The 27,801-nt window shown below is 40.8% G+C and overlaps 1 protein-coding gene across 9 annotated transcripts in view; it reads right to left on the bottom strand.

Moving 5' to 3' along the window:
* Positions 1–27,801, bottom strand: part of SLC4A7 (solute carrier family 4 member 7) — a 69,658-nt gene that overhangs the window by 11,834 nt on the left and 30,023 nt on the right. For 2 of the 9 annotated variants that reach the window (XM_081883136.1, XM_081883137.1), the window contains 19 exons: positions 26,610–26,748; positions 25,800–25,960; positions 24,783–24,971; positions 23,132–23,488; positions 19,759–19,874; positions 18,633–18,692; positions 17,947–18,104; positions 17,489–17,576; positions 16,639–16,785; positions 15,804–15,904; positions 11,386–11,560; positions 8,145–8,278; positions 7,333–7,578; positions 6,720–6,825; positions 5,176–5,337; positions 3,761–3,874; positions 2,254–2,415; positions 1,490–1,741; positions 828–896 (listed from right to left, as the gene is read on the bottom strand). In XM_081883136.1, the coding sequence (XP_081739262.1) occupies positions 828–896; positions 1,490–1,741; positions 2,254–2,415; positions 3,761–3,874; positions 5,176–5,337; positions 6,720–6,825; positions 7,333–7,578; positions 8,145–8,278; positions 11,386–11,560; positions 15,804–15,904; positions 16,639–16,785; positions 17,489–17,576; positions 17,947–18,104; positions 18,633–18,692; positions 19,759–19,874; positions 23,132–23,488; positions 24,783–24,971; positions 25,800–25,960; positions 26,610–26,748 (2,936 nt within the window). The remainder of the gene's footprint in view (positions 1–827; positions 897–1,489; positions 1,742–2,253; positions 2,416–3,760; positions 3,875–5,175; positions 5,338–6,719; positions 6,826–7,332; positions 7,579–8,144; positions 8,279–11,385; positions 11,561–15,803; positions 15,905–16,638; positions 16,786–17,488; positions 17,577–17,946; positions 18,105–18,632; positions 18,693–19,758; positions 19,875–23,131; positions 23,489–24,782; positions 24,972–25,799; positions 25,961–26,609; positions 26,749–27,801) is intronic. The other 7 variants (XM_081883138.1, XM_081883140.1, XM_081883143.1 and 4 more) reach the window with 5 other exon arrangements.

The following is a 27,801-nucleotide window of genomic DNA, read 5'->3' as shown; positions in this document are numbered from 1 at the left end:
ATCAGAAATATAAATTGAAGGGATTGCAAAATTAGGCAGGGTTGCGAATTTGACTGTCCAACTATTGGTCAAATACTTAAAGCATTACTTGATTAGACTGATAACAGAGTTACCCAAGCTGCAAAAACAAACTGAGTAGCATCCAAGTCACACTCTGAGTAGACCAATTAAAATCAATGGACTAAAGTTAGTCAATGGATCATTCTTAGTATGACTTAGCCAGAACCTGTCCTATGAGAATTTCTAAACAAGGAGTGCCTAACCTGTGGCTTTCCATACATTACTGGACTACATATCACATTATCTCTGACTACTGGTCATGCAGGCTGGTGGGATGATGGAAGCTGAACAGCATCTAGAAGGCACCCCTGTTCTAAACTAATTAATTAATTGTCATTAATATTGTTAAAATCTAAGTGGTTGTGAGCAGTACTCAGGAGACTGGTTCAGGAGTGGAGTACAAACATGACTCCAGGTCAAAGAAAGAGATGTAAGGAACGCTTCCTCCTCAGCTTGAAGCTGCATTAAGCCAATGCCTTTCGCACCCTGCTAAAGCCACCTTCTGATGCTTTGTGGGAACAGGCAAATAAGCGTAAGAAAAATAGTGTCCCCGTTCCCTGCAATCCTCAGTCTGCCCACAGAGTTGCCATCGCACCCAGTTTCCACCAGTTTTTGCCTCCTACTGCAAAACTCCTTGTTCCAATACCATGCAATGAGCATCCCCCACAACTCTTAGGGGCGACTTTTGGGGGGCTGGGGAGAAATGCCAAGCTATAGTATCTATTTTTCACCTTTTTCCCTCAGATACTGATTAAAATAGAACTTGCCTGGATGCCTTTTAGTGAGGATGCTCCCATGTAAAGAAAAACACCATATAAAACGGGCATTGGAATAAACTGTGGGGAAAAGATCAGCAAGTTCATTAACAGTGAATGCATTTTCTACCATCTTTATGCTAACAGTTATTATTTATCAAAGTCACAGGCTTGAGCACAGCATCCAATTAGGGAAAACACATGATTCAACAACAATTAACTATGAATGTGTGTTTAACAGAAAACTTAGGGCTCATCCACACGTTTGCTTGTCCTGTGCGAGGAAAGCATGGGTCAGAGTGATTTTCCGCTTTCTAGGTTTTCTAGGCACAGGTCCAAGTGGTTTTCATTTGTCCAGCCGGTTTCCACGCAGAAAAACCAATCGATGTCTGTTCTGATTCAGCGCAAACAGTAGGTTTTCTCAGGACAAAGTGTCAGAACAAGTGGACAAGCCATTAAAACCCATCTAGACTCAGAATAATTAACTTAACACAATATAAAAAACATACTATAGATACACTTTTCATGCTTAACACATGATTTTCTACTGAGATTGGTTGGATATGGCAAGAGGCATGTTCATATCATTGAAGCCATACCACTGGCACTTTTAATACTGTTTTACTAGCATGTTCAGCCTACATAATGTTACGGAATAAACTTCTTTTTCTTACCTTTAATACAGATGTCATAAATACAGACAGCCCCATCAACACAAAGATCATTAATCCTGTCACTCTCTGCTCACGAATTCCCAGGAACTTTGGCTGCTCCCCAGGAGCAGAACACTCGGATTCTACTTTTAAACTGTTGACATGACTTATAGAAAGAACAGTTGCAGCCACAAACCAAGGCAAGCCCATGATTGAGCATATACCTAACATCATGCCAACCATGAGCAGATCGAGATGATATCCACCACCTTTCTGTGGAGTCAAACACAAACATGTTTCATAGCAAATATGCACATATTCAGGCAACAACACTTTTTTAAAATTGACACAGACATCTGGAGTATTCCAATTGCTACATATTCATAATGGAAAATATTTAGCATATAAAACCTAAACACACTGAATCTAGTGATCTATAGAAGAAAAATGTATGGTAACAAAACATATGTTTTTTCAAGTCAATATGGTATAAAAATAACCCAAAAGGTATGAAAATCAGAACACACTGCTGTGACTGAAGATCTTCAGAATAATTAATAAAAAATACACGGCTTTAAAAGAGTTTCACCCAGGATAAATGGTGCAATTTATATATTAAAAATGGGTCTGATTACAAATAGCTTTATCCCACTATCTGAATACAAGATTTTTGCCTCCATCTTCAGCATTTTATAAACCTTTGCAAAGTATACAGAGGAAGTTACTATTTCAGAAACTAGGTTAACTTTTATATTTACAATGAGGAAACATAATCAAAATTTCACCTTGAGTTTATGTTCTTTCCTGTTTATGATAACTGCTGTAATTTGCTGGTCCATAAAAATAAGAATGGTGCAGAGTAAAGCAGGAACTGCAGCTATTACAAGTGTCCACCAAGGATTGGGTCCTAGCGGATCTATGAGCCATCCCCGATCACTTCGTGTGGGCTTGGGGGGGGGAAACAGAGGTAACAAAAGGACTAAGTACTTCTTCCTTATCTATTAGACAAGTATGTTAATTTCGAAGTTGGTATGCATACTATTTGCTAACATTTCCCAAAAATTCAAAATTTAAAAGATTAGTTAAAGATTTTTTAAACAAGTAGTACTGTGTAACATTTGAGTTTTAATTATTAAATTGTGGCATGATCCTGCATTGACAGGACCTTTCTACTTCAGAAGCCACCTAATGTCCTTCTATTCAGGATAATAAACTATCAAAGTTTAGTAACAGTTCAATCCTGTGCATGTTTACCCTAACACAAAAACTCACAGGACTGTGCTGTAACAAAGCGGGAGTAGGACCGTTTTGCATGAAGTCACACTACTGGGATGTAGAATACCAAAAAAGGGTGTGAGCTAATGAGCATTTATTCAAGATGAGAGCCCTACTGCATTCAATGAGACCTGTTCCCCAAATTAACAAAATGAGAACTAAAGATAAAAATACAAAAACACAAAACTGATTACTATAGCACTAATCATTGTGCATATCTAAGCACAGTGGAAGAAAACACAAATTTCAAGTGCATGAGCCTAAAACCTAAATCAAATCTGTCAATTCCAGTTCTGTCACAATACAGTGGTGCCCCGCAAGACGAACGCCTCGCAAGACGAAAAACCCGCTAGACGAAAGGGTTTTCCGTTTTGGAGGCGCTTCGCAAAACGAATTTCCCTATGGGCTTGCTTCGCAAGAAGAAAGCCCATAGGGAAATCTCCGGGGACCTCTTTTAAATGCTGGCGGTGGGGAGCGAAGCCTTCCCCCCCCCGGCCTTCAGAAGAGGTCCAGGAAGGCCGGCGGGGGCCGAAAGGCTTTGCTCCCCACCGCCAGCATTTTAAAAGCAGTCCGGGATAGCAGGGAAGCGCAGGGAACCGGATGGCTTTTGAGTCCTCCGCTGTCCCGGGGTTTTTTAAAATGCTGGGGGTGGGAAGAAAAGCCCTTGTCTCCCCCCCCCCCTAGCCTTCAGAAGAGGTCGGGGGACAGACTGTCCCCGGACCTGGTCTGAAGGCGGTTTCCATAGGAACGCATTGATTGATTTTCAATGCATTCCTATGGGAAACCGTGCTTCGCAAGACGAAAAACTCGCAAGATGAAAAAACTTGCGGAACGAATTAATTTCGTCTTGCGAGGCACCACTGTATACGCTTCATTCAATATAGCTTCTAAACAGTGCTAGTATAATAGGTTGAGCTCTCATTAAAAAACTACCATAGAGTTGATTCCTAGTGAAAAGTTAGCAGTATTTAAAGAATTCCATTCCAGATTCAGCATTATTATTATTATTATACTTACTTCAAATTTTTCAGGCACATGAAGTTTAGGAGAAGGAACTCCAACAAGATAATCAATGAGAACCATGATCACTATTGTCAAAAATACAGCAAAATCACTTATTGTAGACCGCACCTAAAAAGAAGGAATATACTGGGTTGCTGTTTTTTTTAAAAAAATGCAAATTAATGCTATTTGCCACAGTGAGAGGGATTGTCAAATAATTAATCATTCGGAAGTAGTTTAATACAAATTATTGAGATGTATACTTACTGAAACCTAGCAGCATATAAACTTACTCTAAAAGTTGAAAGTAAGTTAAATAGGAATCTCATTATCTTCAAGAAGAGATTTCTTCTGGATGAACAGATTTATGATGTTCCAGGACCAAAATTTAAAACCTTAAATCAACATTTTCCTAATCTTAGTCTCCTTGCAATTAATTCTGTGTTGTTGCAAACAAAAAATAACAACTCAGATATCTATTATTTACAGAAACAAAATATCCAGTTAGATCATTTAAAACCTCCTTTCATCTAACAATTTCAATCAGATTTCTGCAGAAATGAGCAATATATAATAAAGCATACTCAGCCTCACCAGTTTCAAAAGGACATACATGTGCAGCAAAAGGAATAACATGAAATCTTCCTTGTATCAGCACAGAAGATAAAACACTGAACCACTTTATTGTTAATGCATGCCTATATTTAGGAACAGCATGCCTATATTTAGGAACTTTTACATTTTTGGATGCCTTTGCTGCTATTTATTCTAAGATAATGTGCTTAAGATAGCACCACGATTGTGGTTTTCTCTGATCAGGATTATTTTAGCATTTGAATGCTCACCCAAAACTCAATCAAAAAAATCCTATTCGTATCTAATTTAACTGCATTGGGTGTGTGACTGTACCACAAAGCCAAAAAATTGCTTTGCCTCTTATGTTTGTATCACTGATCAATCTTTTAATAATTACCAATTTAAATGGTACTGCCGTTTTGTATTGCATATTACAAATGCAAAGCTTGGCATCTAAGAGCTGGTGATAGTGTTGAAACTGTAGGGTTTTTTTACTCAACTAGAACAATTAACTATGGGTTGAAATAGCTTTAACCAATGATAAGTATGGTTAATTCAACTCCTCCCCAAAGCAAAACTTTGGAACAATTACCGTAATTAAAGAACACAGCATCCTCATCAGTCCTTACAATAGTTGCTGCCACAAGCTTGTCCCATATACATTTACATGGGTGATTCTGAACTTTCCAGTTCTATACACATTGGGGGATACTTACTCAAATGAGTTAGTTTCTCATCTAACACGCACAAATGAGCCATTAAGTTGTATAGTTGATTAAACCCAGAACCTGTGCCATCTTTGGACTTGCATGCACCAGAAAACCCTCAAAATGAATAAATGCTACCACAATTACCTTAGTGGGGAAATAGCGCTTGGTCTTGAACTGCTTGAGGAAAGAGGAAAGGAAAAACGTTGTAAAGAACAGTATGACGGACCAAAAAAGAACATCTGGGAAATATGGACCATGGTGGCCGCAGGCTGATCCAACAAACACGCCGTGAAGATCTGTACATTGCTGTAAATCAAGCCATGCAGAAATGCAAATTAGATGTAGAACTGTTCTCATATGCCCTATTTAAATGTATAGAGGAATCAACAGATCCGAACTCTGAGGGAATGCAGACAACTAGGCATCACCTGGCCTAATGGCAGTGCCAGCCCTGGCAACTGGTAAGCAAGAGGATCTGATCCTGTGCAGTGCCACTTTGCAAGTGCTTTCCTATAGGAGCCATAGTGTTGAGCCTGCCTTCTTCCAGGAAGAGGCAGCTACCTGTTATTAGGTACATCCTGGCCTTTTCTTGCTGTTTTTCCACCCTGCCTGCCTCTCCTTGCTGCCTGATGCCCTCCCCTCTGACAGCCTGGGCCATCCAAGCTGACTCAAAGCAATCCGTGACTGTTTATATCCAACTCATCCAGGGCCCATGGTCCTCCAAATATGTCTCCAGTTTGGCTCGAGGCTCAGCTGAATCCAACGTACAACCCAAATATCAAGTGTTATGGCTTCATCATGTCTACAAAGCAGTAAACTGGACTGTATTTGAACAAAAAACTCAACTTAAAGCACCTTTATGTTTCAAAAATGGGGAACTGTCAGGAACATTTTCATTTTATATACTCTACATATTTTTGCATTATGTAAGAAACTAGGTTGAGACTGCTGCAAAGAGCAAGCTAGCTAACTGGATTCAACAAAATATCATCCATGATTAATTTTCAGCTCAAAGATTTTATAACAGATGAAGCAACTAGCTTTTCACTAAACATCCAATGATATAATGTTCCTTTTCCCGTCTTGTCATCTATAACCTCCTTTATACTTATAAAAACACACACAAGGGGAGCCAATGGATTCTTTAAGAGTTTTAAAAAATAGTTTTAAGTAGTGAAAAATCATGATACATGATGAGAGACCCCAAATTTATTTCCATTATTTATCTCAATAATATTTTCCTTCTCTGCCTGGAACTTCTATTCATGGCAAGATCAAAAGCAGGTCTCAGACACATGGAAACCTACCACTCCAGACTTTTCACTGGCAATTTCGGAAGCTGGAAGATACTATATTTCTGAAATATACAAAACTATCCTTGCCCCCAAAACAGGAAAACAAAGTGAGAAGCAGCAGAGGGAATCATTCCCTTGGAACCAACACACCAATTATTGTTTTATGTCCTGCCTACTCTTCCATCCATGATTAATTATTTGTTGGACATCTGCTTAAGTGGGGAAAGAGTTTAACTCATTAATTGTTCAAAAGCCAGACAGTTCAGAATCTAAATTGGCAGCCCTGATCTCAAGTCAGTACAACAATATAGAGTGTGAAAGATTAAGACTCATGTGTGCCAAGTTATTTCAGACTATTTAGACTAGTTCTACAGCACCTCTCAAGATACTCACTTTAACTGTGAGGTTAGACCATGGTATAGTATCCACAGACTTGTTGGCTGTCATCCACTGCGCTACTGTTTCATTGGTGGGGTCTGGAGGCTCTGCACACACACATCTGGCAAGTTTAAAAATTCAGTATTTCAATCAGTGTGTTTTATCTTGCTCCTATAAACATTTACGATATCTAGCCTGACATTAATAAACCAGGAAAAAAATGACAATTAAATGAAAATTTATCATGATATAATGTGAATGCTTGAAAAGTATGAAGTACAGAATAACAAAATTGGTTTAACAAAGTAGCCTAAGATTGATCCTGAAAATATCATTTTCTTTTCAATGGTTAAAATATTAAAAGGCAGCCAAAGAGAATGAAAAGGGAAACGATATGGATGCTAAAGAATGGCAAGAAATTTTATTTCTTATCCTAAGAAATAAAATGCTTTTTGATCCTCAGAACCGATGGAAAGTGAGGGAGAATATAGGCATGGAAAACAACATTGTTTCCATGTTCTGCTGTATACAATAGAACATCAGGAAATAACTCATGTCAAATAGGCAGATGAACTACCAGTTTAATCTAGTACAGCACAGTGTATTTTATTAAGAAAGCCAAACTTACGAATACAATGTCAATTTATTCAGGTCATTGTCCCTGTTGAATTCATACATTTCTCCCAATTGAAAAAGCTTTTCCAGTGCTTCATATATGAATATTATGCAAATAAGAGCAGCAAAAGCCTCCTCAGTAAATCGAGTGATGTAACACACAAGGCTGCTTGCATCAGTTGCCACTAACAATATGCATAAAAATGCTGTCCACAGACCAATGCTGGTTCGTAGAGAGAGATAAGAAAGTCCATAGTCCCTATTGAAAGAAGAAATATGGATTCAGTAAAACTAAATATAATGCAACAAGAGACACAAGTTTGACAATATCCTGGGTTTGGATCTGTCTCCATCTGTTAATGCTTATGCCATAATGAATGTGTTAGTCTTTAAGGTGGCGCAAGACTATTGTTTTTACTATTTCAGTATTATTTGCTGTATTTGTGCTATCATGTTTTTATTATAATTTTGTGTGCTATTTTAAAGTGTATTCTTGTGCCTCGAGGTTTTGGTGAGAAAAAATTCGTTCATTTATAACTTCATGTCTAAAGAATCAAAATTGTAATTAGTGAGAAGACTTTAGAATCTGATCCCAGAAAGGTCATAATATCTGCCTTTAGTGTCAACTTCAGATTCCTCTGATGCGGCAACACTGAACATAGCATAATGGTTTCTGGCTACCATTCAGATATCTAATTTCAGAAGTAAACATTGCTAGGTGTCCTTGTACCTACTTTCACTTTCAAGCGTAAAACATTTTTAAAAATATTTCAATAAAAAATGCAATGCTATGCAACTATATCTTGTGAATAAAAGTTCACTTACTTGCAGAATTTAAATAATATTTTCTCAAATACTAGGACAGGTCCAGTGCTCCCCAATATTGTCAGAGGTTGCCCAGCAAATAGTGAATAGGCAATCCCAGTTAATGATGCTCCAAATAAAGATTCTATTGCACTCTGAAGGGAGGAAAGAAACATGTGATTCCCAGAACATAAGATTCAACAATTCAGCTGTGTGCACATTAATTTATAAACAGCAGCAAGAACGATGAAAACATTATAACCATTATCGGCTGTAATACAGTTTTAAACTAGAAATGTCACTTAGCAGTATTATGGCCAGAATTCGAGGTGCTTAAAAGTAGTGAAACTATCCAAAAACAAGGGGAATAAGTTACTCATTTGGCATGCTAAGGAAGAAAGGCACATGTCAACAAATATAGCACACAAATTCGGGAGAAAAAGGATAAATAAAGGGTCTTCTCCTGTATAAAGAATGTTGCAACAAACCTGTACCCAAATTGAATATGATGTGCTGTACTATATGCGAACTCTCATGACACAACAATGAATGAATGCAACTCAGCAATGGTGATTAAACATAAATGGGGGGGAAACATGGGCACAAAAAATAAATGGAGAAGAAAGTCATCATCCCACCTGGTAATGCATTTTATCAATTACAACATACTGTAATTGTCTGGCTCTGCATGTTTTCCAATACGGCACGCTTTGTGATGTTACCCATTTACAGGAAACGACAAGATTAATTTTGGTACTTTAAGACAAACTAATCTAAAAATGCATGGGGGAGGCAACACTATTTTTCCTTTACGTAATTAACTGCAAGGTATTCAAAACTATTTAAGGTAATTATGGGTCAAACACAATACACTAGCCCTAGGCCTTTTGTGGCTAATGGCAGCAGCAGCCAATGGGGAGGGTTTCCTTAGCGTTGATGGCAACCCAGTCAGACGGGCAGGGTACAAATAATAAAATAATAACAATTGTTGTTGTTTATTTGTTTGTTTTAGAGCACTTTGTGCCCCCGCGGACCAAACACATTGGCTGGCAGCAGCAGGAGTGGACCCTCTTGCTCTCCTAGGTTCCCAACTCTATGAGTCACTGCCACTTACCAAGATGGGGAGGGGCAAGGTGCAGAGAGCTCAGCATGGTGCAATGAGTGGTGGAGTATCAGATTATCTCCACTGCCACCTGCTGCATCACAGAGTTCCCCCGAGCCCTCCCGGTAAGCAACAGTGCCCCATGGTGTTGGGAACATGGGAGAGCAACAGGAGCCCATCAGCGCTGCTGCATCAGCCACGGTTAGCTAACGTGTGTGACCCCAATCTCTCCTAAACATGCTCACTTTAAACATCTGAAGGGGGCTACAGAGTGCACTAAAAGCTATTAACGTTAAGGGAACCTAAACCTCAACAGGAGAGATACGCCAAAATAGCTCAAAACTGAACCATCTGAAAATGATATATGGAATGGTATATTGAATAAATGTAAGTTAACCGAGAACATGCATTTTTTGTTGTTGTTATGAATGAGTTATAGAAGAAAATTAAAAAGCAGGCCCACAATCAGCAAAGTTCATTGTTTACCACTTAATGTAGCACAAGATCAATCTAATCCTTCAGATGTTAACCATAACCTAGTCTTGGGTTGATCAATGCATTAACCTTGGTTTCTCTAGGCAGGATGGCAACAGCGGGGAGCACTGTGGAAGTGACAGCCTCTGGAGATGTGGGGAAGTGGTGTGAACACAAGTGTGTACCTTACAAGTCAGTTACTGTGCTTGAACACATGTGTGCAGTAGCTAATTTAATATATTCACTGATGCACACCAAGCAACTGAAGGCAGCAAACAATCCCAGACAGCTAAAAGAAAGAAGGCATTTTTCAATTTACATGCAGGAGGTACATATTTTTAAACCAGCTGCTTGAGAACATGCTTAACTAGTATTTCAGAGCCTTTTCTAACAGTTACTACACCTCATTATTCCATGTTACTAAAAGTGGATTGTCCACAAGCAAATACAGCAGGGAGCCTTTTGTTTTGTTTTTGAAAGGGCCACAGTAATGTAGAAGAAATATATATAAATGTTCAAGTTATGTAAAAAAAAAAACTAAGTCAAGCCTAACAAAGGGGAAGCATTAGTACTGTATGAAAAAGTGAATACCTGTTACAGAAAGCAATGCCGACACTTTCAATACATATAAAAACAAATTTCAAAATTACATACATTTATACTGTGAAGGCAGATTTACAATGAAATATAATTTTAACCCCCATTAGATCAGCTGTTATAATGGCCTATACATTCTAAATCATCATCAGTAAAAACATGATGGTTAAGGTCACAGAAAATTCAATGTCAAAAACAATTAAGAATTTAGTTCATTTGTACAACTGCAAATAAAGTGGGGCAGTTATTTTCAAGAAGACCAAACATTTTACACACATATATATGTATTTAAACATCAACAAATTCTTATAGAGGAAAGCAGCTTCAGGAATGACGATTGGAGTAGAGAAGGGCTGATGAAAGGTGTTTCACCCTTTCGCTTTACATTACTTTTCCACTGCAACCCCATAGTGCCCCACCTGCCCCCACCAGGCAGGGAAATGCATTTGGTACCCAGAGGGGAGAAAGTGGTGAAGTTGGTTGGGCATAGTTGCAGCGAAGAGTGGTGGACAGAGACAAAGTTAAGCACCTTTTCACCACTTTTCTGCTCCACACAATTCCTCCCTGAAACGGTTTTCTCTAACAAAAGTGCCCATCTAGATTTTATCACACACATGTGCGACATTTAGGATAGCTCAGAGTACTTAGTTCTACATTTCTCTTTCCAAAACCTTTTTTAAAAAGGCATTCTTTTTATGGTCTACTACCCAATAAAACAACCAAGCTATCCGAAACATCAGCCTTGAGCAGAAAATCAAGGTGGGTCCAAAGGCAGGTGATCCATAGCCTTTCCACAGCCAGTTTAAGGCCTCTTTAAAATAAAGACAATGCAAGCTGTTTTCCAATCCATGAAACGATTCATCAAGACAGAGTAATTTTTACCTTAACTGTGCGTCTTCTCCTGTTCATACACACATTTTTATCCATGTTTTCCAGTTAATATTTGAGGAACATTTAATAGGGGGCAAGGCTAATCAAATGCTGTGGCTAAAGGTCTTCAAATAAAGGTAGGAATAAAGGAGACAAATGAACACAGTCACTTGCCTCTGAAAATCTAAACGCCTGGCTACTACCATTCTTTGTACTCACTATTCTGCCTTCTGTAGCTTCTCCAAGGAGCCCTCCAAAAGTGATTACAGGAGACATACAGGCACAGTATAGGAAAAGAATCGAGGCCAGGCACTGCAGACTTAATGCATCCTTGAAGTCACTCAAGAAAAAAGGTGCTTTCCTTTTGATGTCAAGTATCAAACCACCAAAAAGCCTAAATAGGTGAGATGAAACTCGTCAAACTGTACACTAAAGGACTCCAGAACGCTTAAAACTATGGGATACACAAGACTGACAGTGCAGATTTTTTTAGCACAAAGTAGCCTTATTTCATATACTCCAAACCTACTGACAATTACAAACCGCAAATGTACCATTTTAATCTACTCATGTTCAGTACCTAAAGTAAACTTAGTTGATATTCTGTTTTTAATGCTGGCAGATAATTTGTGTATAATGGGCTAGACATTGAAAAAAGCTTGGAAAATATTCAGTATCCCTTCCTGAATGTAACATTGATCAAGATATTTTACATCTAACTTCTGCTGAAAATCTGTAGGACTTCTGTTTCCCTGCATTTGTTCTTATGGACCAGCCACCCCTCTTAATTTTTTTTAGCAAAACATACTTTTACATAATTTGATGCAACCCACAGCTTTGTGGATATATTAAAACTCCATGTGCATGGTCTGTACTTCCCACAAAAGTGGTCATTAATGCTCTCGTTAACAGATGGGAGTAGATACAACAGAACCAAATATTTCAGATTTGCGTTAGTCTCAGTTCAAAGTGTTTGGCATTTATTCCTTAAAGGTTTTACAAAATGTCCTAGCAGTGCTATGAAAATGATCAAGGCAGCTGACAATAATATTAAGAAATGCAAAAATATACAGAAGACAGTAATATCAGTGCATACACTGCACTAAGAACTCAAAATTCTGCACTTCAGTTTTTCCCCCATACATCTTTAAAACCATCAGTTGGCTCTTGCCAACCCTTGGAAATAACTCTCAGTCTCATCTCTGAATTGTGACATTTTACAGTGGTGCCTCGCAAGACGAAATTAATTCGTTCCGCAAGTCTCTTCGTCTTGCAAGTTTTTCGTCTTGCGATGCACGGTTTTCCATAGGAATGCATTGAAAATCAATTAATGCGTTCCTATGGAAAAAGCCTTCCCCCGACCTCTTCTGGCGGGCGGCATTTTAAAATCGCCCGGGACAGCGGAGGACTTCTCCGCTGTCCGGGGCGATTTAAAAGCCCCTGGGAAGGCAGGCAGGGGGGACAAAGGCTTTCCCGCCCGGCCGCCCGGCTTCGGGACATCGTTCCGATGCCGGGCGGCTGGGGGAGGCTTTCCTGCCCCACCGCCCGGCATCGGGACGATGCCCCGATGCCGGGCGGCTGGGGGAGGCGTTCCTGCCCCACCGCCCGGCATCGGGACGATGCCCCGAAGCCGGGCGGGGGGGGGAGGCTTTCCCGCCCGGCCGCCCGGCTTCGGGACATCGTTCCGATGCCGGGCGGCTGGGGGAGGCTTTCCTGCCCCACCGCCCGGCATCGGGACGATGCCCCGAAGCCGGGCGGCTGGGGGAGGCGTTCCTGCCCCACCGCCCGGCATCGGGACGATGCCCCGATGCCGGGCGGCTGGGGGAGGCTTTCCTGCCCCACCGCCCGGCATCGGGACGATGCCCCGAAGCCGGGCGGGGGGGGGAGGCTTTCCCGCCCGGCCGCCCGGCTTCGGGACATCGTTCCGATGCCGGGCGGCTGGGGGAGGCTTTCCTGCCCCACCGCCCGGCATCGGGACGATGCCCCGAAGCCGGGCGGCTGGGGGAGGCGTTCCTGCCCCACCGCCCGGCATCGGGACGATGCCCCGATGCCGGGCGGCTGGGGGAGGCTTTCCCGCCCGGCCGCCCGGCTTCGGGACGATGCCCCGAAGCCGGGCGGGGGGGAGGCTTTCCCGCCCGGCCGCCCGGCTTCAGGACATCGTTCCGATGCCGGGCGGCTGGGGGAGGCGTTCCTGCCCCACCGCCCGGCATCGGGACGATGCCCCGATGCCGGGCGGCTGGGGGAGGCGTTCCTGCCCCACCGCCCGGCATCGGGACGATGCCCCGATGCCGGGCGGCTGGGGGAGGCGTTCCTGCCCCACCGCCCGGCATCGGGACGATGCCCCGATGCCGGGCGGCTGGGGGAGGCTTTCCTGCCCCACCGCCCGGCATCGGGACGATGCCCCGATGCCGGGCGGCTGGGGGAGGCTTTCCTGCCCCACCGCCCGGCATCGGGACGATGCCCCGATGCTGGGCGGCTGGGGGAGGCTTTCCTGCCCCACCGCCCGGCATCGGGACGATGCCCCGAAGCCGGGCGGCTGGGGGAGGCGTTCCTGCCCCACCGCCCGGCATCGGGATGATGCCCCGAAGCCGGGCGGGGGGGGGAGGCTTTCCCGCCCGGCCGCCCGGCTTCGGGACATCGTTCCGATGCCGGGCGGCTGGGGGAGGCGTTCCTGCCCCACCGCCCGGCATCGGGACGATGCCCCGATGCCGGGCGGCTGGGGGAGGCGTTCCTGCCCCACCGCCCGGCATCGGGACGATGCCCCGATGCCGGGCGGCTGGGGGAGGCTTTCCTGCCCCACCGCCCGGCATCGGGACGATGCCCCGATGCCGGGCGGCTGGGGGAGGCTTTCCTGCCCCACCGCCCGGCATCGGGACGATGCCCCGAAGCCGGGCGGGGGGGGAGGCTTTCCCGCCCGGCCGCCCGGCTTCGGGACATCGTTCCGATGGCGGGCGGCTGGGGGAGGCGTTCCTGCCCCACCGCCCGGCATCGGGACGATGCCCCGAAGCCGGGCGGCTGGGGGAGGCGTTCCTGCCCCACCGCCCGGCATCGGGATGATGCCCCGAAGCCGGGCGGGGGGGGGAGGCTTCAAAAGCCGTCCGGGGGCTTTTAAATCGCCCCGGACAGTCCCGGGGCGATTTAAAAGCCCCCGGTTAGGCAGGCAGGGGGGGCAAAAGTCTTTGCCCCCCCTGCCTGCCTTCAAAAGCCGTCCGGGATAGCGGGAAGCGCTTCCCTGCTATCCCGGACCGCTTTTAAAATGCTGGCGGTGGGGAGCAAAGCCTTTCGCCCCCGCCGGCCTTCCTGGACCTCTTCTGAAGTCCGGAGGGGGGGGAAGGCTTTGCTCCCCACCGCCAGCATTTAAAAAAAGGTCCCCGAGATTTCCCTATGGGCTTTCGTCTTGCGATGCAAGCCCATAGGGAAAATCGTCTAGCGAAGCGTCGCAAAAACCGAAAAACCCTTTCGTCTTGCGGGTTTTTCGTCTTGCGAGGCATTCGCCTAGCGGGGCACCACTGTACCATGCATGACACATTCACTTTTCAGCCTCTCTTTGAAATGTTAAAGATCCAAAACTTATTTTTAATTAAAAAAACTGAATGTTCTCAGGGTGACAAATTCTGCAGCCAGTACCAAGTTCTGTGCTTATACCCAGGTTGCACTGAATTGTGGAATATATACAGCTCTGGGCAACTAATTAAAAGGCAGGGGTTCTATACAGCAGCAGAAACTATCAAGAGAAATCTCAAAATATTTAAGGAAAATGGAAATAAGCGTCAAACATTTGATAGCACTGGTATACCGGATTCAAAATATATTGGGAATAATTAACCTTGGTCGCAGAAAAATATTCTTAGAAAGAAAGCCATTTGAATCTCCATTAAAATAACTATTACACAAGAAATGTGTCGATGTACATCTTTATACTCAGAGTGTAATTGAATTAAAAAATAAAAGTACAGTATGCTATCATTTTTGTGCATTTCAATAATGTTCCTCAAAAAAGTTATTCAAATTGTTTAAGATGAAAAACTTTTATGAAAAGCCATCTAAACGCCTTAAATCTTTCATTTTTCATACCCATTAACTGTATTTGATAAAGCTTACTGATTTGTAAATCTCTAGTCAGATACATATTCAACGGTTGTTTTTTAGTGAAGAGAAATTTCAAATTGGCAAAGAGAATTCTCTTTGAAAATGGCTTCTTCTATCTCAGAAAGTTTTTCCTTTCTGTGAATTCTGCCAAGAGGGACGAAAGGGGACATCACTAATGTTTCCATGTCTAGGAAATCACTGTGGTTTTTCTTTACAAAATGTTTTGACTATCTAGCCCACTATATACAACTTTTGGTTTTAAACCATATCTATGGCAAACATAAGACTTTGAGTACTGTTTCAGTTTGAAAATAAATTTGGGTAAGGCATCGACACATACTCTATTCTTCCTGGAAGCATACTGAAGAATACTGCCATAGTATTAAGTGCCTAAAACAGGCCAACGTATTAGGTGGAAACTAAACATTATGAAAATCTACGAAAGCAAATAAACATTATGAAATATATATTCTGCAAATTTCTAAAGCAGTAAGGATTTAGATTTCTACTTCTTTAATATTGCTAGAATTTAAGCAAACACCACACACCTTCCAGTCCTCTGTAGTTCAGGTCCAGCATGATGGCCTTCTTCAAGAGACTCTCCAGGAGAAGCAGCTCCATTTGGAAATTTAGGTATCTTCCGTTTTTCCTGTATCAAGGAAATGCATGAAAAGATTGCATTAAGGTCAAACCACAATAGCAAGCACAATTTCAAGCTCTTTCCCTCGCACCTAAGGAAAGGCCTACACGCTGAGCATGTGATGCTATTTTCCTGCCAAACTCAAAAAGTATTTTTCAAAAAGCAGCGTTAATTATTCACTGAGAAATTATTCTGCAACACTTAACATGGCTCTGAGAGAAAAATCTTTTGATTATTAAAAACTTTAGCTATCATTAACTATGCAAGGAGATAAGTTCACAAAAGGGAAAAACCAAACTTTTTGCTTCATTCTAAGTAATGATTATTTTTGTATCAGAACAGCTGATTAGCATGGCATTATCTAGGGAGAAATTCTGTACACAGAAACCATTTAGTTTTTAAAAAATACTATTTGCAAAATTCGCTTCATCAAAGCAATTAGACACATTCAATTCACCGTTTAGTCCATCCTGTATCATGAGCTCAGGGTAATCAAACACACTTTGCAGCATTCAGATACTGAACATAGCATGTTTTCCTTCAAAGTTAGGAGCCAACATTTAGCCACATCTCTCAAAAGGATTAGCAGTTCTGTGAAGTGGTTTTCAGTTACAACCAGCACTTTTTCATTCTGTGTGTATCTCATGCAGTTTTGTCATTTTTTTAGCTGTTTGCATATCCCACCTATGTCCTGTCACACCACTACACTCTTTTAAGGTGCCCTTCACTAGAAAAGTTCTTACCTGAGAAGGAACACTTTTGGGTGGCTCAATTCGAATAGATGGATCCCACTCTCCTGGAGGCAGAACTGTTACTTGATCTAAAAATTCATCGATTCCAGAGAGCAGATCATTTCGGTCTTTAGCTTTATAAGCAACATCATGGAAAACCTTTATAAAATATATACACACTTATATTTGATTTCCTGACATGATGAAACTCTTCTCTAAGAGGCTGGAAAGGCATCACAGTTATTATTTTAAAAGGCTCAAATAAATAACTTGTTTCTATACTCAGTTCTACATGCACATATGCCTATGATCAGCTTTCAAATGCATGCTCAAGACACAAGTTATGTGTGTGCGCTTATGTACACATACACCTGTTTGCATGGACAATGACATTTCAAGCCTATAATATTGATATTTAAACATAGTAAACATCTGTCAAAGTTTCAGAGTAGCAAGGAAAGGAAAGTTCATAAAGACTGCAGTCCTATAAACAGATACATGGGAATATGTCCTGTTGTAGCTAATATGCATAGGATTGTACCACGCAAGGAGGAAGGAACAGTGAAAAATCTAAGAGCATTATTGTGAGATGTATATATACATACAGATTTCACAAAAGTGGTGCTTTCATTTAGTAATTATTTCACACACACACACAGCTTTAGGAATTTATTAAAAACACAACATGACATAATTCACTGCACCATTCATAAATTCATGCATATGGTAAACATACTCGTTCCATAGCTATTTCCTTCAATCACCATATAATCATTAGCCATGCCAAGTTCTACTTGAATGAAGATCCCATTCAGATTTTTAAGTGAATACTTTGAACAGATACAGGATGCTTAGTACTCACGTCATCTGTCATAAGTGTTGCTATTGATCGACCAATCTCATGGTATTGTGGCGCTTTGCCTGCTGGACCCAGCAAAAGAAAAAGGAATCTGTGGAAGAATGAAACAGACTACAAGAAATCAGACACTAGAACTACGATAAGCTGAATTTTTTAGCATCAGTGATCAGTGAAGATATGTCAGGTGCTGTGAGAAAGCATAAATATGGAACTGGAAGGCTGCCCAGTGTCTAACTCAGTTAGTGGCAGCAGATTACCATTTCTATTTATTTTTTAAAAAATGAAATAAAAAAGTACCTACAATATTTCACACCAATGCACAAAGTAACAAACAACAACAAGGAGGTGGCAGCAAAGGAAGTATTTCTCAGTTAAGAATTTCTGCCTGAAAAGCTTAAGAGTCAAAACCGTATTATACAAATACAAAATTCCAGCTTTATTATATGCAAGATTTTCCTTACCGGGTAGGAACAGGAACTTCTGTAAGGCCTGAGAGAAGTACAGCGGGGGCCAGCCTCACAAAAGCAATAATTGGTCTCTCCAAAAAATCCACTTCTCCCACCAACACATTTGATGCCTCTGCACCTATGGGAATCTTCCTCATAAAATTCATATCTACCTATTTACAAGGATTAAAAATAGCTACTTAGTTTACAGTTGATTAATGCCAAAAGTGTTTCTAAAACTAGGATTAATGGTATGTGACTCTGTTGTGAACAGAACACTATGGCGTTGCTACAGGAACAAATGTGTGTCAGAAGAAGCTTCAGAAATACATTTATAATGTAACCATATCTGCACACATTGTTGCATATTTTAGTATAAATATTTAAACACAACTACTTTTTTAAAAAATAGTTTTTATTACTGGTATCTACAAATATCACTAAAAAGTCACTGCAGTTATATACAAAGTTCTTTCATTTTATAAAATCGGCCTGAGGGGGGAAACTAGTTTTGGAGAAGTATTTACTGATATATATATAAGGTTTATTAATAAATTAACTGTGCAAACTGTGTATATAATTACAGAAAAATACCACCATATTGTACAGCACATGAACTATTGGTTCACATACAGACAGATACACAAAGATCACTGAAACTAAGACACCAGTTACACAGCTATCTAGGAAATAAAACTTACAGCTGGCCTCTTGAGTCCCACACCAAGTGTGCCACAACTACAGTGCCAGGAGGCAGACTCCTGCCCAACAGGAGACAAGGCAGGTGCAGAGAAGAATAGGCCAAGTAAAAACACAAAAACTGTGATAGAGGAGCAGGAATAGTGGCATCTGCCATGATTAACTAAAACGTAAGTTAACTTCGTTTACATTTAATTTACAAGATGCACATTCACAGACAACTTTTAAATTAGTAATTACATTGCTCAACTGAATTATATAAAACAAACGGATGCAATCTTGTCCCTCTGCAGGTTTAAATACAGAAAACTAGGAGGAGGAATAGTGCCTTAAATGCTTCAAGCAACAACAGAAATGTAGGCTTATATATTGTTTCCAGGAAATAAAATATACACCACATTAAAACCTCCACTGCAAGATAGCATTCATTCCAATACTAAAGGATTCAGTTCTGCACACTTGAACTCGGTCCTAAAGTGTCGATTTTAGCAGCACTGGCACATACCAGGCTTCCACTGCCGCAACTGGACTGTGACCAAGTAGGGTACAACCCTGCTACAAAAGGCATAAGGGAATAGTGGCTAGAAAACAAAATCATCCATACGGCTGCACAACTCTTGCTATCTCTAAGCATACCAAATGTAGCCAGAGGATGTTTCCAGGAAGAGTTCTCTACCCTGTTTCTGCAGCTGGCCAATAATAAATGAGCTGGTGATGCAGAGGCCATGCCAATCCGGGAGCACTACAAAATGTGTTCAGGTATTAACTGGGTATTGGCATAAGAGGCAGCTTGGGATAGGGGACATACTAGAAACCATGACTAAAACAAACCCTGGTCATTGTTTGTGGCTGTAGGAGATTTCCTTGGTCATTTATATAGGAAGTAATGTACAGACATCAGCTGCTAATCCTACAGTCCAGAAAATTATGGAAATATGTTCATAATTCTTAATTTCTTTCTAGGAGTCATTACAAAGCTGTCACAAGTAACTTCAAATAAGCAAACAAAAAAATCACTTAGAATTTTTGCTTTTAACAATATACGAATCATGATCTTAAACCCCGAATAAATAAACAGCTTTACAATGCACAAAGCTCTCTCGCTACTCTCTAAATGACATAGTTTACCTTGCTGAAATCAACAGTGCTGTTTTCTCTACTTCCCCCTGTTCCACTGCTTTTAAGTTCTCCACTTTTTCCAATGTCCAAATTACCGGGTGCAGATTGTGGCGATGCAAGAAGTCCTACAAGCAGAATATACAGGGCCGTTCAAAATTACATCAGTAGAAAACAGACTTAGTTACACAATGACAGTGGCAGCTTTCTAAAAGCGAATGTGGAAGTTAATAAACAAAAGGTGCATTAGTATCAAAAATGCCACACAAACAAGTTATTTTCTTCTGAAAAACAATGAACACTTGTTAAAAAGTTGAAATTAGATGTTGCCTAAATGATGGCCTTTTGCAAAATGCACCAGAACGAAAATGTGTTATTTTTTAAAAGAGAACATAAGAATGTGTGTCTAACCACCAATGCTTTGTGTGTGTCTCGTGCATCAGAGGGATGTCATACTTTCTATGAGTCTGAAAAACCACAAAAACATACTTTAGAATACCTAGCAAAACACCTAGCTTGTTAAAAGACTGGCCTCAAGATTACATCTATCTTCCATTAGTCAACACTAAAGCAAGAACATATTTTAAATAGGATGTGACCCATGATCCTAAGAATTAATTTTACACATGAACAAGAGGAACCAATTTTATTTGGAGTTAACACTGCAGTTTCATCTGCTCCCAAGGTGGCAAACCAGTTTTAAGAAAAAACCAATAGCAAGAAGAACTGTTATAAACTTCAAAGACATATCAGAGTGGTATTCAACAAAATTACACTCAGAGCAGACCTATTAAAATCAATGGATTTGCATAGTTTGAAGGGCGATATACATATTTTACTATTATTAAAATTACTACTACTACTACTACTGGTTAAAACTCTTACAAGATGCCAACTTTTTTTCTTTTCTACTTCACTGCTTTGTCTACCATCTAGTCTTGTACACTATTTTGGAACTGTTGTTTCACCATTTTGGACAACAGACACAATATGTAACCTCTGTTGTAATATTCTATGAAATACATGGTTTTAAAACTGCATTTTTAAGAACCTTGGCCTAGTCATGACAAGACGCAGATGGGGCTACCAAGAAATCACAGAATCACAGAGCTGGTATATAACACAGAGTTCAATAAGCCACTGCAAAAAAAACCCCACCTCTTTGTGCAGAAACAAACAGTCCACATTAGGAACATTAAATAAATAAATGTAAAAGAAATTGCCTCAGCTGGTTCAGTCTTGCTTCCAACCCTGCTCTGGAACTGTGATGGTGCTTATCATCCTCCAACAGGATTGCCCAGTATATCAGAAACTAGACAAGAGAAGTGTGGTCCTGTTGGTTCTGCTTAACGTCTCAAGTGGCTTTTTATGTTCCTGGGGCTGGTGACACTGCTTTACAGTATTCCTGGTCCTTTCTAGCAGAAGGTGGTATCTGAGGGATACTGCTCAATTCCATGGCCACTAGCTTACGGTGAGCCACAGAGTAACAACTTGTCCCCAACATGTTGAACATCTACAGAAACACCACTGGAGGTTGTCGATAAGGACCACTGCAGCATCTTTATGGTGGGAACAACCAAAGCTCTTTCTTGTAAATGGTATTACATTACTGCATTGTTGTATCAACTTCACTAGCTCCAAGTCTGCTTGCAAGCTCAATTCCAGATGCTGGTTATTTTCTTTATAACCCTAATTAGTTTAGACCAGGAAAGTTGAAGTTCCCATTTCTCCAATACAAGGCTTCCCACTTAATTGGAGTGTGTGTGTGGGAGGGTGTTTTCTGCAAGACACTACTGTTGTAAGTTGGGAATGCAAGAGAAGGCTTTCACTGTAGCAGAGCAGGCAAGCAAATGTACTCTAGGACAACTGCTTGCCCGCTCTTAGTTACACTACTTCATACTAAATTATCATTATTTCCCTTGCATCCTATTCTAGTGGAATCCAAGTTCGGAAAACTTAGGACTGTTTTATGCAGTGTGTTGTCTGATCCCAGACAGTACCAATACCTGCAGAGCAGATTATCTATTTACTGAAAGACACGATTCCATGAAAATCTACAATGGTCATATCTTCTCACATGAGATAACAGAAAGCTCAAAGTTTAAATTAATCTAATATATCAGAGTGCCCCCAGATGACAGTAACCAAGAAACAGAGCAACAAAGGAAAGCAATTGAATAAAACAACCTCAGAGAAAAGCAATAATTTCAGGATATGGCTTACAAAGCATCTTCAAGCTGCGTCACACTTTACACAGCACTGCAACAAAATGTGAGTCAGAGAGAAAGAGAGAGATGTTTAGTCCATATTTGCAGGGGACCTACTTCTGTCAAAAGTAAAAAAAATGTACATTCGACTTTGCAGTTCAAAGGCTCTCAGAGCGTTTAACCCTAAATATATACGTACTTTACATTCACATTGCAGGTCTTAAAACAACTGATTGCTGGTTACTGATTGCTACAATAGCCTGAAAAAATAATTTGCTGTACACCAACACACATAATCAGATGTTAAGCTCCTAGCTAGAGTAGTCAATCTTCCTAGTCACAACCTCTGTGCAAAAAGCTACTGTGCAGAACAGGAGACTGATGCAAGAGGTCTCACGCAGGAAGTGAATAAGACCAGAACACTGAGGACTGCAAAAGGCATCCACATCAATCTTACAGGTATAAAGTGTTGCTGTAACCAATGGAGTTTAGAGTTCAAGTACACTAGCAACTGACAGCTCTTACCCATTTAATTCAGAAAAATTAAATGCCCCCTTAGCTGGTGCACAAGCCTCTCCTTGTTACAATTCCTTAAAGGGGGCTGGCTACAGTTAAAGTGGCCCTTTTCAAATTAAACAGGAAAGAACTGGTTTATTAACCTGAAGTAGGAATTTCAAGTTGGGTACAGCATGTTACTGTGTTTTCAAAGCACAGACCATAATTTTTTAAGGTAACTGGCATCTTCTGGTGCTGAAGTATACATCACCTACTATAAATTATGAGGTTTAAAAAGTAGTAAAAGGCCACCATTTGGTATCTTAGTTTCAAGTTTATAATGTATAACTCGCTTGTTTCTTTCTTATTTTTTAAAGGCAGAAGCACTTGCTGAATGAATTCCTTTAGGTTATGAACATAAAAAGTATGGAGAAATACTCAGATATTTCATTGCTTTCAATGTGTTAATACTTGTGTTAATATTTCAGTGTCAACTCCAGTTCGTAATACTGACTAAAGTATCACACAAGAAAATATCACACAAGAAGAAATGAAGCATGCAAACGAGTGACAGACTGATATACAACTCATGATTGCTCAAGCTGTGTGATAAAAACTTTGCAGTGGACGTGATTCAGCTGCAGAAAGCACCACACATGGACAATTTGAGTTCAAATAGTTGCCTGGTATTATGTCACTATTATCCTCTGTCGTCTTCTCCTCGCTTTCCTGAGCTTCTAAATCCTCCTCAGGTGGATGAATTACTACTTTAGGGATATCATCACTAGAAGGAGACACTAGGAGTTCAGCACCCTGGTGCTCAGCTGGTGGTAAATTTGTGGTTCCCTTGTGACCGCACCTAGGACTGGAAGGTGGAGTGCTTTGTGGGGTAGGTAAAGGGGTGGCGCTCCTTGAGGCGGCTGGAGTTCCAGGAAGAAGGTAATTGAGAAGAAGGGATAAGCGATTCTCTCCTCTCAGGGAAATATTTGAGGCAGAGAGACCAGCTCGTAAAGAGTGGCGGGAGGCTGAAAGGCCTTCCCCTGAGGTAAAACAAATAAAGTGATAAAAAAAAATGTTCAGCAGGAAGACAAGTTATTCATATTTTATATATCAAAACTCTAAAAACACAAAACATCACTCAGTCATAGGTGAGATAAGACTTAAGCAAAACATAAGAGCTAAGCAGAATTTTCGATGTTAAAAAAGTCAGCTTATATGTACACATATCTACAAGGTAAGGAAGGAAGGGAGAAATATATTACTGGTGACTGCTTAAGATCCCGAGAGAATTGAGCAAAACATCTAAGTGCTATGCTTATGATAAAGGAATCTATATATATTAAATCAGACATATAAGCACCTTCTGCAAAACAAGTTCTGGGAAAAACAAGAAAGTACAGTACCTAAAGTACAACATGCAAAATAAAAACACAGTCACTATCCTGACCTAGAGTGTCAACAGTATGCAAACCTTTGTTTTTCCTACTTTAAAAACACGTCACCACAGGAAGGTATGGAAGAAAAATGCTAGGATCAGGGTCTAAAAAGACTCTGTAATGATTACAGGCTCCTAATAATAATGCAACAGTTTGCTGTGGAGCTACCAAACTCAATATCTTTAGAGGCAGGTTTTATCAAAATCGGCAATTTGAAATATACATACATGAAATGTCAAATATGTGATAATTCTAATTAAGAGTATAGATAGCAATATAAAATGAGATACACATTGATTACCTGAAATTACCTGAGCAGTGACTCTATTTTTTTTTTAGCATCAGAAACCACACCAACAGAAACGAAACACCAAATGTGAGAGCCACTCAGTAAATAAAAAGCACACTATCAGAATATCCTATAATGATTCTATATTATAAGCAAATATAAACACATGCACATACAGAGAATAGCAAACAGGAGAAACCAAGGCAATCATTTAGATAAAAAGCAGTGTGGTTTTCCTCACCAAAATATCATTTATTGATTATTCCTAAAAGAAAAATGGACTTATTATAAAATTCAGTAGCATAGGCATAAAACAGGAAGAGCCAGAAAATAGAGGAGGTATATAATAAAACAAGACACAATATTCATAAGCCTTGGTTTCACAAGCATCTATCCATATATTCAGTGGAGTAAGCACAGTTCTCAACTCTTACAGATCAAAAGGCATGAAGACAAAGTCACTAATTCTACAGACAAATGTTTACTCAACTCCTTATATATCAGGAATGAATTATGAACTTGTTTTCTTCAAGTGTGCTGACTTTTCTCACATCTCTGCATTAAATTTGTTAAAAGTTAAAACAAACTGAATGCCATGACTTATCTCACCATTTCTTTCAAGCAAGAGAGGGTCAGAATGTTTCTTGCCTATATCTGCAAAGGATCGGACAAGGGGAATCCGATTAGTGAATTTTTTTTCATTCTGATGATGGTGCCTCTTCAGAAGAGCTTCTCTGACATTGTCTCTCATAGATTCATCCAGGTGACCAGAAGCTATCATGTTATCCAATACCATATCTATAGAGAGAAAAGGATTAAGTCAAATTCCACATTAAGAGCAATCCGTAAGACTCCTTTGGTAAATGATGGTTCTGGTTAAAGATTATAAAGCAAGCATTTGCTAAACAATGCAAAGCTCCTGCGAGATCTCACGATAGCATCCCAGAGTCCATGCGCTGAGCAGAACTTGCCCAGTATACAAGGCAGAGACATTAAAAGCTCTTTCTGTGCCAGCAAAACCCAGCACAAAAAGAGCTTTTAAGCTCTCTGCCATGCATGCAATTAATTGGTGCAATTTCAACCAGCTGCCTTTCAACCGCACAAGGTTGAAATAACGCAAGTGAATTGTGCACAAGATGCAATCATACTGTATACAATGTGGTCCTTATTTGGAAATGTCCAGATTTCTTCTGAATGAGGCACATTTTTGCTTAGATTTAATCCCAAAACTTAAAATTGCTGCCAACAAAATATGTAGCCCTGCAATAAACCCTCAGGCTGGAACCATCTTGTTATCTCCCCCACTGAAAATATTCCAGCCTCAGAGAGGTTCTGGTTAAGATTTATGCTAACACACTGAATAAAATGATTTTTGTGTGTGTGTTACAACATTATGCTACAGAAAATTAAAGGAAGTACAACTTGTAGCATAGCCCGTATCTGCTAATGAAACACAGTTAATCAGCAGGACTTTTAACTTCAAGCTTTAAGTATAATGGTGGGTATTTTTTGCCTTTATCATGTTTCTTTCTTAGACAGAATAACTGCTTTGTTTTGTTTTTTTGTTTTAGAACAAGATCTACACAAGCAAAATTTTAAAAATCTTAAAGGAAAACTGGCTGTTACCTGCTATTTCATCCAGCGTACTGGCTCTCATATCCAACATGACTGTCCCGTTTAAGATACAGCTTCTCAGTTCAAAGAGACTGTGCAGAGACAGGGTAGCCACATAAGGTTTGCTCCACCTATCACCACCATCTTCAACATCTTCTTCAAATTTTAGCCATCTGAAACGAAAATACACTGAGCTACATGCACACTAACAAGTCGTCATCTTTCAAAATACTGCTATTTAAACACACAAAAAAACTTAATAAAAACTATTTTTAATTTAAAAAACTCTGCTATTTACAATCTATGTATTTCTTTAGATGACTGATATACCGCTCTTTGCACAGGGCACAGGGCAATTTACAACCAAAAGAACTAAATAATAATACATAAAATCTCTCATTTGGCCCTGCTTCTCAGAATCTTCTTTCCATACATTCTATAATTTAAGTGTTTGTTTATTAAAATATTTATAGTACAATCGTATTCTTTCCTACTCAGAAGTAAGCCGTACTAAACTCACTAGGACGTACTCCCAGGTAGAAGAGTACAGGATTACAGCCTCATTTATCCTTCATTTATCAACCACCCTACCACTTGACACCAGCACCCTTATATAAAAGTGAGCAATATCTTTTTTTGAAATAAGCAGTAGTATCAACAGCCGCGGAGCTAGGAGAAGTATGCTTAGGTGTTAAGGAATACTTATCAGGCACTTCAAACAGATTTCACAGATTTCCACTTGTCTTAATGTAAACTGGAGGGCGAAGTCTCTGTGCTGTAATCATCACTGAGAGAATTTGAAGAGGACTATTCATTGGTTACCTGGCAGTTTCTTTCCATTCATATTCTTCTCCTTCTCTAAAGCAAAGTTCATCCATTTCAGTGAATAGATCGTGGGGAATGTGTTCTTCATCATCATCCTCGGTACCCAGGATAAATTGTACCCTCTGGGATGGTGTGTCTTGATGGAAATGAGATTGTGAAAGGCACATCTTAGTTTAAGGTTTAGATTGTCAAACTCTTACCTATACCACCACACTGCTAAAAACAAAAATACAACCACTGATGCTGGAAGTGGAAGAGAAGGTATTTTTTAACCACCAACCTTCTATAAAAATAACACCATCTATTATTTAGATTTTAGCTCACCATATTTCAGTGGTTCTTAATCGGCAATGAATGTACATGAATACATACAGCTAATTTGAAACAAAACAGAGCACTGTCTGCAGAAACTCTGCAGTGGCTAGGTCTCACTGAGATCAGTCGGACTGCAGCATTTATGAAAGAGTGCCCATACAATACACACACCTGGAATCTGTCTTGCACAAATGGATCCCATGATCAGGGTCTCCTTTTGTGCACAGGCATGTGCTAGTCCCTGGTTTACAAAGGTTTTATGAACCATTGCCAAACATACATGAGGCAAAGACTCACTGGTGCACATGTATAACCTATTTCCCTTGGACATATATAAGCAAGACTCTTTAAGCTGGCTCACATTAACATTAAACCATGATTCTCTTCACGCACTGCCCTCTCTTCCCCTTGTATGCTTTGACTGAGATTCTTACACTGCAAGGGGCTGGACTAGATCAGTGTTTCCCAACCTTTTTTGGGCAAAGGCACACTTGTTTCATGAAAAAAATCTCGAGGCACACCACCATTACAGCCCCGTGACGTCAGCGCGCAGCGTCACGCCGGGAGGGACGCAGGAAAGTGTAAGATTCAATTTTTTCCCCTCCCCCTTGCCTTCCTTCTGTGCCAACCGCCAAAAAGCCAAGAATCGCGGGACCGCCGGCGGAGGGGGGGAGGGCGAGCGGAGGCAGCGGCGAGCCCCGTTCCTCCCCATCCGCCCCATTCCGTGCAAGGAGCGCGAACAGGTGTGAGAAGGGGGTCAAACCTGCGGGTCGGCGCTGGGGAACCTCCAAGCTTTGGGGGTGGGGGGGGAGGAGGCAGCAAAGCGAGGCAGGAAGGAGAGCGCGGCTTGGCGAAGTACTCGGCGGCGAAGGCC

Source organism: Podarcis melisellensis, assembly GCF_964234715.1.
Source record: "Podarcis melisellensis genome assembly, chromosome: 12".
NCBI lineage: Eukaryota > Metazoa > Chordata > Lepidosauria > Squamata > Lacertidae > Podarcis > Podarcis melisellensis.
Note: the sequence above shows the minus strand (reverse complement) of the source record. Positions and strands in the feature narration are given on the sequence as shown.